This window comes from Gracilinanus agilis, chromosome 1 (genome assembly GCF_016433145.1).
Source record: "Gracilinanus agilis isolate LMUSP501 chromosome 1, AgileGrace, whole genome shotgun sequence".
Lineage (NCBI taxonomy): Eukaryota > Metazoa > Chordata > Mammalia > Didelphimorphia > Didelphidae > Gracilinanus > Gracilinanus agilis.
The window spans coordinates 749,981,980-749,998,409 of record NC_058130.1 but is presented as its reverse complement, the minus strand read 5'-3'; the positions used below and the strand labels follow the sequence as shown (position 1 = coordinate 749,998,409).

Sequence of the window (16,430 nt, the reverse complement as noted above, 5' to 3'; positions counted from 1 at the left end):
ATCACTTTGCACAATTTCATGCAAGTCTTCCCAGGTTTTTCTGAAATTATCCCCTTCATCATTTTTTATAGCACAGTGGTGTTCCATCACATCCATATATCATAGTTCTTCATCCATTCCTTAATTGAAGGACATCTCCTCAATTTCCAGTTCTTTGCCACCACAAAAAGAGCTGTTTTGAATATTTTTGCACATATAAGTTTTCTTTTGTCTTTTTAGTATATAGAACCAGTAGTAGTAGTATTGTTAGTCAAAGGGAATGCACAGTTTGATAGCCCTTTGGGTATAGTATTTCACTTTCCCACTTTTGATTCCAGGTCTGCCTTCTAGCACCAGACAAGATAAGTTTTACCCTTCTCACAGCATGTCCATTTGAGAGCATAAATAAAAAGAGAAGGTAAAAGGACAGCTTTGGCATTCCCTGGGCACTGTGAAACTTATGTAAGACTCAGAGAACAAAAAGATTATCTTTTATAATCTTGAAGAACTTGCATTTCAGGTGTCTTTTCCCTTCTCCCCACCTTTTGATAAACCTCTAGGTCTTTGAAATGGTTATTGTGCATCCCAGATGTGCTCTAGAACTAGTAACACCAGGTTGCTAGCAGGTCAACCACCATCTTGCATGGGGATTGACTTTGGGGCTTACGTGGTCCAATGGATAGAATACTGGGCCTGGAGGTCAGGAGAACTTGTCTTTCTGAGTTCAAATATGGTCTCAGACATTTAGCAACTATGTTACTGGACAATTAACACTTCTTGCCTCAGTTTCCTCATCTGTAAGATGAGCTGGAGAACAAAATGACAAACTACTCCGATATCTCTGCTAGGAAAACTCCAAAAAAGAGTCACAAAGATTTGGACTTAACTAAAAATGGTTAAACAATAACAATAATACTTTTTAATATTTGTTTTTTTTTTCCTCACTGTGGGATTTGGAATAAGGTATTTGTAATACCTTGAGCTTGTTGAATTTGGCTTTCTTTTTAAACATTGAAACCTCTTTACTACCAGGGTTCATTTTCCAATTTATGAATGTCTATAGACCTGCCAGATAGACTCTGTGTTATATAATCCTTTTAAGAATGAAAATGTAAAAAGACTCTGAATGTGACTATTTTATTAACTATTTTCTCTGCGTACCATTTTCGTTTGAGTTGCTTGCTCCTTAGCTCTGTGCTGGTCCTTGCAGGGTTCTATTCTGAGCTCTAACGGATGTTTTAGATCTAATCCTTCCCATGCATAATCCTGGATGAGGAACTGGTGAGCCTCTCATATCCCCTAATAAATTGAAACTGTATGAACTGTTGGTTGTCTTCGTGCTTCAGTGAGTGGTGCAGAAAAAATATGAAATGAAACATTAACTCTGTTTATTGAAGCAGCAGCCAGAACCTCATGATATCTTGGAGTTGCAAGATTCTAAGCTACTGACCATTTTTTATTCAGTAGAAGATCTGTTTTGATAATATGGAAGGAAGGAAAGAAGGAAGAAAAGGAAGAAGTGAAGAAGGAAGGAAAGAAAGAGAAGGAAAGTAGAGAGGAAGGAAGGAAGGAAGGAAGGAAGGAAACATTTATTCAGAGCTGCTATATATTAAGCAGTGTGCCAAGTGCTTTACTGAGAAGTGACCAACAGATTTCCTTGATTAAATAAGACGAATTGTGTGCCTCAATTATGATATATCATAATTTTAATGTACATCAAAGATACATTAAAGGATAAAATACTTTAGCCACCTAATGAGAAGATAGGACTAATTGGAAAAGACTCTGAAGGAGGCAGCTAGGTGGCTCAGTGGATTGAGAGGTCAGCCTAGAGAGAGGAGTACTTGGGTTCCAATCTGGACTTACACATGTCCTAGCTGTGTGACCCTGGGCAAGTCACTTAATCTCCGTTACCTAACTCCTCTACTCTTCTGCTTTAGAACCAATACATTGTATTGATTCTAAGATGGAAGGTAAGAGTTTAATTAAAAAAATAAAGAGAAAGAAAAGACCCTGATATTGAGAAAGTTTGAAGGCAAAAGGAAAAGGGGAGGACAGAAACAATGAATGTGAACCTGCACAGACTTTGAAAGATAGTTGAGGATAGAAGGGCCTGGCATTCTATGAGGCTATGGAGGAATAAAGAGTTGATCAAACACTACTGAATGACTGAACAATTAACGAATTCATTTTCGAAAAATGTTTTACTTATTCTTGCTTTAAGCATTTATTGCTGAATTAAATAGTGAACTTTCTAAGTGCATATAAATAGACTCACATTTTCCTTCAGCTTCCCTGAAACACAGTTTTTATTTAAAATGAGGTAGACCTATTTGTTGTTTTTCTTATTGTGTTTCAGAAGAACTCTGATAGCTGGAGTCATGATCAAAACCTGTGCAAAGCTAGGACAGAGAGTGTGTATCTCAGTACAGTTTGGGTGACTATTCCATAACTCTTTGGTATATGCCAACTTCTCTCTGGTAGTCCATGAATGATTAACAACCTCTTTTTTTTAGGGGAAGGCAAAGAAGAAATTGTGAAGATGACTTTTGGAGAGTTAAGACAACGAGTGGCTTTGTATGCTGCAGCTATGAGGAAAATTGGAGTCAAAGTAGGAGATAGGGTGGTTGGTGAGTATCCCATATGGTTGTGGGACTGAATTTCTGAACTAAGTTCAGAGGCAAAGAACCATGACTTAGGCAGCTATGAAACAAAACCAAGACTAGCCAAACCAGCTTTTCAGTTTTTGGGAAATTAAAAATAATCATTATTGCTAACATTTACAAATTTACAATACTAACTAGTTTTATAGTTCTCTGGTGTAGGGAACTTTTCTTATAAAAATTATATTTTCTTATAAAATAGCATTATACTTTTTTTTTTTAAATTTTTAACCCTTAACTTCTGTGTATTGGCTCCTAGGTGAAAGAGTGGTAAGGGTGGGCAATGGGGGTCAAGTGACTTGCCCAGGGTCACACAGCTGGGAAGTGTCTGAGGCCGGATTTGAACCCAGGACCATCCTGTCTCTAGGCCTGGCTCTGAATCCATAGAGCTACCCAGCTGCCCCCAGCATTATACTTTTTAAGCACCTGATAAAGGTAATTGTGACCACCTGTCAGTTCTTTATCTACTTGAGAGTGGCTTCATGGGGTGTATATTGTTCTTGAAAGGACTAAAGCAGTGAAAACTCCAGTACTCTGGTTCCCCAAGAAGTATATTTCCCCTATCATGTACTTCTCGCTTACATTTCTATAATTGTGTGTCCATGCTCACTCATGGATACTATTTGTGTTTGTCAGAAGAGTATGATCCAGGTTTATATGTGAACTCTGATTTATTAATTGTTCTTTTATTTGTCTAATTGAGTAATTGTGTTGTAATGATTTTTCCTCTTGCTTTATCAATAAGTATATATATATTTTGTATTTGGGAGTTAATGGTGTGGTGTCATTGGTGACCAAGTTTGTATAAATAGAAAGCACATCAGTGGGGACTTGGGGAGTTATAGTGCCAAGGAGTAGGAGGGTATTCCTGTATTCCCACCCTGCAACCTTATCAATAACAGAGTCCTGAGAGACTTTGAATTATAGTCATTTAGCATACTCTTTTCTGGGAATCCCAGAGCTACTGGTGTCAGGGCAAGTTGGGATGAGCATACAAACTAGTCTAGAGAGTGAGAGTAGAGGTTCTATGCCCGTCTCAGATATTCTAATGTGCAAGCTCATTTGGAATTGATTGGGGTTCTCTTTACATTGCTAGGGACCCAAGAAAGATATTGGACATCTATCTAGGTGTTATTGGATCCTATTTATTTATTCCTATCACAAGGAGCCACCAAAGCAAAAAATTTTGAATTTTATATTTGAACAGATAGTTTTTTGGTGTGTTTTCCTTTATTAATCTGACTATTTTCTGTCATATAATTTTGATTGTTTGGATATTGACTATTTACTGTTGATTTATTGTTTTATTATGTATGGAAGTTAATATTAGCAAGCCAGATATAACATGTCTAGGGCACCGGTGCTTTATTAATGCAGATAGAGTTATACAGAAGATTCTTAGTTAAGGGAGCAATGCTTACTTTAATAAAGCTATTAAAACTATTGTATAAGGATATATTGAAACTGCAAGGAGCTGTGAAATACTAAGAAGGATCAGAAAGGCAGCACCCTGTTTGTTTTCTGTATATTACCTAAAGATGGTAGGCTCTCCCAAAATTCTTAGTCAGATAGGGGTAAGAGAGTGACTGGAGTCTGATCTTAATTAATGAGTTTCTAGACATAAATTAATAGAATTAACTTGGAAGAAAAAGCTATTTAAGATGCAAGAAACCACTAAAAATGTTAGTAGATTTCCCTACATCATAAAGTATAATATAATATCACAGGTCCAAAAAGCAGCATTTTTTTTAAAACCCTTAGGATCTATCTAAGAATTAATACTATGTATTCATTCTAAGGCAGAAGAGCAGTAAGGGCTAGGCAGTGGGGGTTGAGTGACTTGCTCAGTCACATAACAAGGAAGTGTCTGAGGCCAGATTTGAACCCAGGACTTCACATCCCCAGACTTGACACTGTGCTACCTAGCTGTCCCTTTTGTACAACTTTTACATGAAGAGCAATCCTCATTATAACATTCCTAACAAGTAGTCATTTAATCTGTTTGATGACCTCTTGTGAGGTGGAACCTATTACTTCCTTAAGCAGCCTGTTTCACTTTTGCACATTTCTAATTGTAAAGGAATTATATCCTGTTCCAAACTTAAATCTGCCTCTCTATAGCTTTCTATCCTTTGCTCTTAGATCTATTTTCTGGGCCCAGGTTTGTGTAAATTCACTTTTTCTTCTATAAGACTGACTTTCAGATGTTTTGAGGATATCTTTCTTATTCAATTGGCATCTTCTTTTCTGGTTAAACATCCTCACTTCCTTGTATGACATGGTCTCCCGTTCTGTACTTCCTCTGGATCTACCCTTCTTAAAATTTGGCACTGAAGACCAAAGTTTCATTGGATTGTCAGAAAAATCTACTAGAAGCAAATCAAAATTATAAGGTACTTTGAGTATATAATAGTCTATTGAAAAAATACTTCAGATCATAAGAATAGTCAACTAAGATGAGTTTCCTTATGAGCTCATTAGCAAGTTAACACCTTGTTCAAGGTAGGCCTGGGGAGAGAAATAGAAGGTTGAGTTACTCCTTGCCCAAGGGCCAGTGAAGATAAATAAAGAATATCTGAAATTATAATTTGTTAAGGTTAAATTTAGGAAAAAAACATCATTGTATATTCCCTTTCAGGAGCGTGTTTTGGCTAAGTGGAGGTGTTTTATTTTCATGGATAGTTTTGTATACTTCTAATTTGTCAATAGTTATGATCTTTACCCTGAAGGAGCTTCTGTTTGATTAAGAAAGCAAATGTATAAAAATATCTCAAATATGAAAATGCTTGCTTGTTTTCCTACCTTCTGTCCTTGGAATATGGTTTCTTTATGCTTGACTTTCACTTCTGGTGTTAGAGAAGAACAATAAACCATTTTGAAGACTAGGAGTAAAGTCAGTGATCCTGGAGCCTTGAACCCTTTGGTCCTTTAAATATTAAGGTTTTTTTTGTGTATATATAAAGATACCATTTAGATGTAGTTTGGTTAGGAAAGATGGAGGGAAAGAAAGTATATCTGAGAGGCAAGTATTTCCACATTGATCAGGTATCAGGGAAGTAAATTGACTGCCCAGCACATAGTGGCACTTAAGAAATATGTCTTATTTTATTGATTATTGGTCAATTATTTTATATAAGTAGGCCCTAGACGTACTTAGAGTCATTCTAGTTAGTATCTTTTATGCTTAAGACCCTGGTTTTCACAGAGCATTACTAGCCTAGAAGGAACTTAAAAATGAATATATGGCTATTTCAGGATGTGAAAAACATCATAGAAAGTAAAGAGTAGTTTGGTGGAAAGGTAAGAGGACTGACCCATGTGATCAGGAGACCTTGCTTTTAAAGTCAGCTTTGCCACTGACTCTCTATGTGCAAGTCATGTCATTTCCCTGGGACTCAATTTACTTTTCTTTAAAGTAAGGAAATTAGACTGGATCTTTAACAACCGTAGAGTTCTGTGGTCCAGAACCTCCCTGTCCTTAAAAAAATGAAGAAAGGAAGAAACAAACAAAAAGGAAAGAAGAAAAAGAAGGAAAGAAAGAAAAGATCTCTTCTCAGCCTTTCATGGTGTCTAGATTAACTTATTTCTACATTGCTCATGGAGAATTCTGACATTAAGTTAAGCATAGTCTAGTTTGACTATTTGTTTTTCTTGGCTCCGCTTTAAATGTGATCTTTCAGAACTGTATGTTTTGGGGAGGGAGGAAGTTTATAGGGAATGAATGATTCCTTGTGTTGAGATTTTTGCTTCATTTATTCTCTTCTCAGAGCAGGGAAACCAAATGATTTAACTAAAAAAATTCAAAGGAAGCTACTTATCCTATTTATCAGTGAAATAGTAGCAGACTGTTTCTGCTAAGAAAAAATTGTTCCATGTAGTGTTGCTTTGGTCAGTCATATAATGTAGTTCATAAGGAAGAGTTGATTCCTACTATTTTTTAGTCATTAAGAAGCTAGCTAGATGTTAGAAGCCCTTCCCTGGACTGAACTTAGAAACAAGTGTCTTACTTCCTACTTGTGAGCTAAGGATTAGTTTAATGGACTTTCACAATGGAAAAAATGTGAATTTGTGGGTTAGTCCTACTTAATTTTCAGCCAGTGGGTTGTAGAGCCTGATGAATCCTGCTCACATAGATTATTGAAGGATTCCTAAGATGGGGTGGGGGAGATGAGAAATATTCTTGGGATCAGGAGGACCAGCGACAAGCTGATTGCTAATCAATGGTAAGGTTTATTGATTGTGGATTCTATTTTATAGAGAGCCTGAAAATAGGATGAGAGCTTAGGTAAGCTTTCACATACACAATGACAAGGTAATGATTTACAAGGTGGTACAGTGGATCTGGTTTACCTCATCGAATCTAGAGAGAGTTTTCTATAGGCAAATAAATCAATTTGTCAATATGTAACCATCTAACTCAAGTTCCCAGAGAATGCATATATCAGTGGTTTTGTAAGAATATTCAGTTATAGCAGGAGGGGTGGAAAGAAGGGGTTTTGGAGCCTCAGATGAGGAGTGAGCTATGTGTCTGTCTAACTTCAGCTGAGCTATGGCTTTGGTTTTATTGAGGGTCTGTCTCCTCCAGAGCTTTGCTCCATGGAGGTCCTTGGGCTTTTCCTGTTATATCTGCTCCTTTCTTATTTAAATCGGGCAAATGAAGCTGAAGTCAGTAAATGCTTGATATCAATTTTTGCTTTCTGAGGTGGAAGTAGAGTATAGACATTTGGGTCTGACTGCTAGGGATGTACTGGAAGAATGACAAGAAAAGGCGTTGTGGAAGGGGAATGAATGATATGATCAGTTACAGATGCAATGGATGGGGGCTCCTTAGGAATAGTTGGGCTGGGGTTAAATAAACAAAGGGAGAGTCAGCCACTTATTAACATAAAATTGGGTTAAGATTGATCAGTCCTGGGAATCCTTCCCACCTTCAGGGATTGTTCTGCCATATGAACTGTTCTTTTGGCTTGTCCCTAAGTCATGGGTTTTGTAGTTTGGGTCCTCAGGTGGTCATTTGTGTTCTCTACACTCCATTGTTCCCAAGGGTCCTCTGTTGCATCTTCCTGTCTTGATGGACTGGGTGTGGATCTAGGATTGTTCATTTCCTGTGTAAATAAAAGCAAAACCTCAATCTCCATGTTATAATTCTGTAAAAAATTGATAGGTTTGGGTTGGGTGATGTTCCTTTCAAATGCAGTATGGTATAAATATGTATAGTATTCTCCCTTTTTTTTTAAAATTATTCATGATACCAGTTTTTTCTTTCCAATAATTTTCCAGTCTTCTCTGATAATGCTTAAACTATCTGGTAGTTCTTCCCAATTCATACAGAAAAGTGTTAATAATTTTGTTGGGAGTTAAGATTCCACTAATATCTTGATAAATGATGGCTTCAAACTTCCAGTTTCTATACTGAGAGTAGGAAAAATGCTTAATTATTTTTTCTTAGCTGCAAAATATTTGTAACAAACTTTTCACTTTTGGCTGGTAAGATAGGAGTAGGAGGGTAGGTCACTAGATTCTATCCATTAATTACTAATTTAATTTGTTTAAAGATTTGGAAATGCTTACTGTACAATTTGCATTTGTTGTATATTTCCATATAGGCATTTAAATAGTTTTTCAATTTTTATTGTTCATATACATTTTTCTTTTATATGTATATACCATTTAAAAATGTGTTTATTTTTGAGTTTGGTTTAGTATTTTTTTTAAATACTGGAACAAAATTTAATAAAACTGCTAATACCTTAGGTTTTAAAATTCTGTTTACTGTGAAGAAGGGGTTAATAAGTTTATAGGAAGTTCTAAGTCTTTTGCAATATTATCTAAAAGGTGTCCTGCTTGTGATTTATCTTGGCTTCATCTCCTAGTAAGTGTATATTGCTTGGGAAATGAGAAAAAAAATTATTAGCAACCTTGTTTTTCTATTCCTTTTTTTTTTTTTACAATTTAGATTACTTATAAAATTTGCATGTTTTGACTTTGAAACTTCAGAACTTTCAAATGGATACCTCAAAATATGTTTACATAATTGGCTAAATTCTACCAATAATATTCTTATCTAACACATTTGTTGTGTCTGTTTTGCACTAGATTTTTCACTTATTATCTTATTACTCTTAACTCATCTGACTTCTCCTCTCTACCCTTATAACAGAGGAGAGGTTAACTACACTTAATTGTCTATAATCAATATTCTCCTTCCAAACCCTATTTGACTCTGGATTGGTCAAATTTTGTCAATTGAATTATTAACATACATAGTTCAAGGATGGGTTCTTTTTGAGGGGCAAATAAAGGTAGTGTTAGTATGGTGTTTTTCCTTGAGAATATATACCTTGAAATAGGACAGTAAAAATGTAGGTGATTCCATTGAATAGGAAATGGTTTAACAAATTGTCATATATGTATGTAATGGAACAATCCTGTGCTATAGAAAACGACACTTACAAAGAATTCAGAGAAGCATAGGGGAGACCTATAGGAACTGATGTAAAACGAAGTAAGCAGAACTAGAAAAATGATACACATAGTAAGAGAAAACTAAACATTTTATAATGACCAAACTTAGTCTCAGGAAAGATTGGAGAAAATACACTTCCCTCCTTCAGTTACATTGTGTGTTGGGGGGGGGGGGGCGGGGCTGGAGGGGAAGGCTGAACTGGGATGGGAGATTGTGGGTAAGGACTATGGCATATAGTCAGACAGTTGATTTGTTGAATTTTTCTTAAAATTTCGATTAATAAGGATGGTTTGCTAGGTAGGGAAAGGGGGCACGTGGGATAAATTTAGAAATGAATGTGATAAAGACAAAAGGCAGTTTATAACTTCATAAAAAGGTGATTTAACTGGCATTGAAGAACAGGCCAAATTTATCTCTAGATAATATCATTGTTTTATATTCATTCTGGTTCTGACTTAACTCTGGCCATAGCTCTCCTTTTGTGGAAACTTAGCATGCCTATTTCCTGAGAAACACAGTGGACTTTGCTTATACCAAGCAGGTACTCAATAAATAAATATTTGTTAAATGAATTAGTAAATTCAGTTTGAATTTTCTATAGTGCATCTGTGTTGCCTCCTCCATCATTACCTACTAAGTTACTGAGCACCTACATTAGTGGGGGAAACACAATACTCTTGCTTTGCTTCTGACCTTTGTTTCCTATAGAGTGAGCAATACTTGGGGTGACATGGCCACTTTTTCTTTCCTGGCCCCAGTCACACCTGTGCTTCTGGGCAGATTACTCCCGGTAAGAACAATAAGAGCTTTTCACTTCTGGCCTGAAAAATACCTGAGCCAGGAGAAGAGAGCATGGGAAATTAGCCAAAGAACTGCTCTCATGCAGCAGAGATTACTTCAGGGTATTCTGTAGTCATGTGTACTATATTTCTTTGTTTCAGGTTATTTGCCAAACAGTGTTTATGCAGTGGAGGCTATGCTGGCAACAGCGAGCATCGGGGCTATTTGGAGTTCTACGTCCCCTGACTTTGGAGTGAATGTAAGCATATCTCTTAGCAATTTCTTGGCAAGGTCTTTATTGCACTGGGAAGACTCCTGTTCAATTCAACTCTTTGCCTCTACTGACATCTTGTGGCCATCGAAAGGGAAACAAATTTAAATCTTGTAATGTATTTCAAGTTAATGGTCTTTTCAATTCATTCCAGGGAAGGACTTATAAAAATGATGTTATGGGCAGGATCTGGGACTCTCTGTGATCACTCTTGGATGTAATTATTGAGTTGAGACTGTTTTTGCAGCAGAAGGGTCATAGAAAGTTCCTACCTTTCTTATTACTGGTTTTAAAATAGCTAGAGAAAACAAAATAGAAAGATTTTTTATTCTCTGTCCTCTTAAAAAAAGCCTGATGGGGGCAGCTGGGTAGTTCAGTGGATTCAGAGCCAGGCCTAGAGATGGGAGGTCCTGGGTTCAAATCCGGCCTCAGACACTTCCCAGCTGTGTGACCCTGGGCAAGTCACTTGACCCCCATTGCCTACCCTTACCACTCTTCCACCAAGGAGCCAATACACAGAAGTTAAAGGTTTAAAACAAACAAACAAACAAAAAACCTGATAATTTACTGATTTTTAACATTCTTTTCTTTTTGAATGTTGAGTTCCAGAATTCTCTCCCTCTTTCCCATCTCCTTTCCCATCTCCTGAGAAAGCAAGTAATATGATATCAGTTATAAAAATGGAATCTTGTAAAACTTATTTCCATATTTACAAATTAAGAAAAAAGCAATAGAAATTAAGTGAGAAAATTATACTTCATTTTGTACTCAGTTCAAAGTTTCTGGAGGTAGATAGCATTTTTTCATCGAGTCCTTTGGAATTGTCTTAGACTATTTTCTTGATCAGAGTAGACAAGTCTTTCACATTGATCATCATCTGTCCAGCATTGCTGTTTCTGTGAATAGTGATCTCCCAGTTTTTCTCACTCCACTTTGCATCAGTTCATATAGGTTTTGTGATAGGAAGAAGATGAAATAACTGAGGAAATAAAGGTTTGAACTCCTGAACATACCAATTTATTAAGCAGTGCATGCCATTGCCCAACAATAAGGACCAGTAGCCTTCTGCAGTTTTGGACTTGGACCCTAAATACAGGGGAAGACAGGTTTTATTAATTAACGATGCTCAAATAAGACAAGTTAATTATACAGTTAATCAGGATACAAAATTAGGTAATCTTATTTCTAATTGGAGGAAAGATTAAGGACTTACCTGTTTGGGAAGAGGAGAGTGAACAGGTGTAATTCCTTAAAATCAGAAAAAGAGGTGTCCCCACTTTTCCCAACTGTCTAAACAATCAAAGGAACTAGGAAACAATTAATTGATAAACCTGTATGAGGCTAGTTTTCAGATAAGATATAGGTGTTGCTTGAGATGTACAATTGTGAGAAAATTCCTGGCCTCAATCTTTGGATCTGACTTCTGGGTTTCTGGCCAGCATATTCTAGGTCAGTGGTTCCCAAACTTTTTTGGCCTAACGCCCCCTTTCCAGAAAAAATATAACTTAGTGCCCCCTGTCACATACTATCACTGCCCCCTTACAGTTATTCACCGCCCCCAAATGTACCTGTGGCCATCACTGCTCCCCCTGGATCACTGCAGCACCCACCAGGGGGCGGTGGCGCCCACTTTGAGAATCACTGTTCTAGGTCCTTAGTTAAGGGTCTCTAAGCAGCAACTAAAGGTGGTCGAGTTTCCCATCCACAAAGGGCTAGGGTCAAATAATGCAATAAAGTTTTCTCACACTTCGCATAATTGAATGTTTTCTCACAAGAAAGAAATTGGACTAGAACTCTAATTGAATAGGAAAGGGAACTAAGTTAGCTCCAGAATTGAGTAGTTACAAGATGGAGTCAGTCTGGTTTTCACTCAGTTCCTCTGCTACTTGCCATTCTTATCTCTTCAATGCCCTCAGACTTGCCATGTCATTCTGAAACCACCTCCTCATCATTTCTTATGCACAATAGTACTTCATTGTAGTCATGTGTGACTTGTTCAACCATTCTTCAATTGATGAGTATCTCCTCTATTTCCATTTCTTTGCCAGCACAAAAAAAGAGATACTGTAAATATTTTTGTATATATAGGTCCTTTACTTTCTTCTTTGATCTGTTAGGGCACTGACCTAGTAGTGGTATTGCTAGATTAAGGGGTATGAACCCTTTTGATGTAGTTCCAAATTGTTTTCCAGAATGATTGGATCAGTTTGCTTTTTCGCCAAGAGTTCATAAGTGTACCTATTTTTCTCTCATCCCTTCCAGCACTCTTAGGCCTTTATATAGTTAGATTCCCTTTATCATGTCTAATGATGATAAATAAAGTTTACAGTGGACACATCTCTCCATATTAGAATGTAAACAGTTTGTCCTTATTTAGGACTTTGGGAGAGCTAGAGGATGGAGCCCAGTCACACAGTAAGTATCTGAAACTGGTTTTGAACACACATCTTTCTGATTCCAGTGCTCTGTGCCACCTAACTGCCTTTAATACCTTTGGGTATTAGAGTGTTATGTTCTTCTGGGATCTTGGGCATAATAGCTCAGGCTGGGACCTACAAGCTTTCAGTGCTCTCAGAGTAGTTTGATCAGGACAAAGTCTCCTTGCTGCCCTCTGTGCAGGCTTCAGACTGTACTGTAAGAAGGACCTAAGACTTCCACTCTGCTCCTTTCTGCCTAGAACTCATGGTAGCTCTTTAGCTTGGAATTTCACCTCTTAGCCCAGGTCCCCATCTTTAGTCTGCCTGGATCTGTGACTTGGACATAAGGAATGCATGGCAGAGCTGCCATTTGGCTCCCATTCTTGTTGCAGACTAGATCATCATCTTGTAGCAGACTCCTGGTTTAGGCTCAGTCTCTAGTGTCTTTAGACCTTCCTACCATGCCATTGCAGGTTAGAAAAATGACTCACTGTGCCTTTTTGTTTATAAATTTCCCCATAGGATTCAGTCTAGTGATGCATTTTCTAGATCTGTTTTTTTTTTTTTTTTTTTGTGGGAGAGGAGGGACTTAGCTCTGCTGCTTCCTGTGACTCCACCATCTTGGCTTGGACTTAATTTTAATTGGAACAAGAACTTTGCAGAGCTTAGGTTGCATTTCTTATTGTAGTAAGTGATGAGGTATAACCTTTTTTTTCCTCTACTAACTTCCATTCTATATGAATTTGGATGACTCCCTCCACTAAGGCTTGTGGATTTTAAAATTAATATCCAATAATGAAATATTTTATTTTTATAAATTTTTATTAATAATAAACTAACAAAAATACTAGCTAAAAGGTACAAACCAGCCCGCTCCCAAGAGCAAAAGAGAGTGAGGAGCTACAGAACTTATAAAACAATAACATGACTATGCAAATGTAGAGGTGCAGGAGAGATTAAAGGGAATTTTGGGAAATACTGTGGGACTTACAGGGGATGCAGTCCAAGGTTCAAATCTCCATTTATACAGGCTAGATGTTGGTGATATTTTCCCTTTGCAAAGTGATAAGTGACTGGCCTCTGGGCTTTATAATTATGTAGGGAGAGCTTCTCATAGAAGTCTTCACTGTGTCTGGACACAGTGAGCAGGTCTGGCTTCTGAAACCAGCCTGCCACATAACCCCTCCCCACTCCTCCAGCAATCTGATCTGCTGATTTAGAAGATTCAGGGGCTGCTACAGCTTGGCTGTGGCTGCTCTTTTTAAAGGAAGTTTTTTAGGGTGTGCCATGTTCTCTGGCTTCCTGAAGTGTGCACTAGATGGCAGCATGTGGCTTTACTGCATTCAGAGCAGTAGTTTGGGGTAAGGACAAGCCTAATTGAGACTTCTTGTAGCTTACAATGGCCAATTTGTCACTTCAGGATTTTCTCATTAGTCAGAAAATGACAATGATGAGCACCTTCTTCCCAAGGTGATTTGCTCTTTCGTTCAGGGAAAGCTTTCATTTTGCTTGTATGAACCTGTGTCTGTCCTTGCTTAGAGACCATTACTTTTACTGCCCAGCTCTATTAACTTTTTATTTTTATATCTTTCTCAGTCAAGTTTTACCATAGACTATTCTTTCTTCTTGACATTCATGCTAGTTAAAGCCTGAGCAGTTGGGAATTCAAAATGGGTTTTGATATGATTATAGTTTCCCTGAGATTCTTGCCCTTAACTCTCTGTGCCTCTCTGTGAAGGGGCAGGGCATATCAAGGGCACTCTTCTTGAGTGGATACTGAGGTCCAGAGAATGAGTATTTCTTTTCACTCTCAATTTCTTTGGTAGTGTAATGGGAAAAAGAGGTTTTTGGATTGGTCGCCAGGGGGAAAATCCCTAGTTAAGGAATAACCTCAAGTCAAAATTGACTTTTAGGGAAATTTATTTACAATTGAGAAGAGGTAGATCTAATTAACCCAAGCTGAGAGTCAGAGGGCCAGGGACCTGGAGGGCCAGTGGTGGGGCCTGGAGGTGAATGAAGCAAAAGCTTCAGTCACAGAGTCTCTATTAAAGGGAATTTCCTTAAGAGAAGTTCAGGAAGATTCAGTCTTTAAACTCACCACGTGGAATTCCAAAGAAGATATTAAGAACAGTCTCACCAAGGTCTCAGGGTCCCAGACAGCACTCCTCCACAAACCAGAAGAGCTCCTTCACCATAAGACCTTCTTCTCCAGAAGACATCCTTACTCACTCAACTCTCTTTTTAAAGGGGTCACTTATGTGTCACTTCCTGTGCCTCCCTTCTAGTTTGCATGTCCAGTCACAACAGACACTTCTCTTAGGACTGACATGGGCCTCCCAAAATTGGAGATGTTCTCACCTTTGGTGATTAAATTAATCTAATTATCAGTAGGGAGACCAGAATTACTCTGGAACTGGCAGGGATATCATTCCAAGGGTCCCCTTGCAGCTCTCTCCAGTGACCCCAGGAAAGAGGAGGCTTCTTCTTCTTGTGTGTCTAATTGGGAGCAAAAGACATTGATGGGGTCTTTTGGAGGGGAGAGGTGAAGCATTGACAGTTTCTTTTCCAGCCAGGCCTCATATACCTGGGGTACCTGGGGGTGTGGAGTGGGGAATGGAGGAGTCATAGGAGGACTTTACTCATTCCTCAAGCTGTTCGAGCTGCTTGGCACAAATTGTTTAGCATTTATTTGGTATCTGAGCATATCTTGCTTTCTACTAAATAGAAACTTCTGGAACACAAGAACTGTTTTAATTTTGTCTTCATATTAGAGCATCTGGCACAATGACTGGCATATAGGAGGCACTTAAATAAATGCTTATAGAATTGTGTGAGAAGTCATGTGTGTGATAATCATTAGAGAGGCAACAAAGCCTAGAAGAAATACAGGAATGTCTTAAATCATTTAGTAAAACATTTTGATCTTCCTCCTCTGGTTATAATCCAAGTTGTATGTGAATGAAGAGGAAGGACATGGAAGCAGGTGAAATGGGGCATAGTTGTTGACTAGGAAAAAGGCAGACCTCATGACACCCTCTATTAAGACAAGTCCTGTTTGTGTAAAATCTGAAAACTACGAATGAAGGGGATGGAGGGAGAGAGAAGAAATAAGGATTGGACAAAAAGCAATGCATCAGGAGCAATGGGGGCAGCACCTGCCAATGAAGAAGAATGGGGCTGGAAGGTGGGAGGAACTGCTTAACTGCTGGGGATTCCCTCTTGGCTGTTTTCCTAGCTGTTTGTGCTTGGAAACTTCTTATTTCTGCCCTGAAATATTTGATGGCAAACTTCTTAGTGTTAATTAACTGAGGAAAAAATGCACATTTCTGTGTCTGTCCTTATCAAAAAGCATTTTAAAATAAATATTGATATGAGTTCCACTCAAGCCTACTGTCAGGCTGCCTTATGCTGTGGAGACCCTAGATTTTGGAGGCTGGGCTTGTGGAATGAATGTAAGTTCTGGCAGAGCCTGGCAGGCTTCAAGTGATGGATAGCTGCTCCATTGTGCCTGTCCGATGAGATCCACCTTTCCTGGGTTTGGAAAGTCACACCTCCAGTTTGTTTGTAGATAGATAAATCTTTTGGGCACAGCAACCCTACTAAGCTTTGTGTAGTAGGGTGACAGTCTTCATTGGTGTCTGGCAGTTGGCTGTCTGACTGTCACAGTCAATGAGTATATTGTGTATGATACTATGCTAGGTGTGCATGTAGACCAGTGAGATTGGGTGAATATCTTTTTGTGATGTACCCACATACCTCAGCTTAGTAGTTTTTGGGTTTAAATTGAACAGTGTTATTAGGCCCCCTTTTCTGGGCAGAGACTTTGCAGTGCTTCTCAGGAGCTAGGGATGGTC

The 16,430-nt window shown here is 38.1% G+C and overlaps 1 protein-coding gene across 2 annotated transcripts in view; it reads left to right on the top strand.

Annotated features, from left to right (window-relative positions):
* AACS (acetoacetyl-CoA synthetase) overlaps window positions 1-16,430 on the top strand; it is an 86,987-nt gene that overhangs the window by 11,525 nt on the left and 59,032 nt on the right. For both annotated transcript variants that reach the window (XM_044658734.1, XM_044658733.1), the window contains exons 4-5: window positions 2,496-2,609; window positions 10,050-10,147. In XM_044658734.1, coding sequence (XP_044514669.1) covers window positions 2,496-2,609; window positions 10,050-10,147 — 212 coding nt within the window. The remainder of the gene's footprint in view (window positions 1-2,495; window positions 2,610-10,049; window positions 10,148-16,430) is intronic.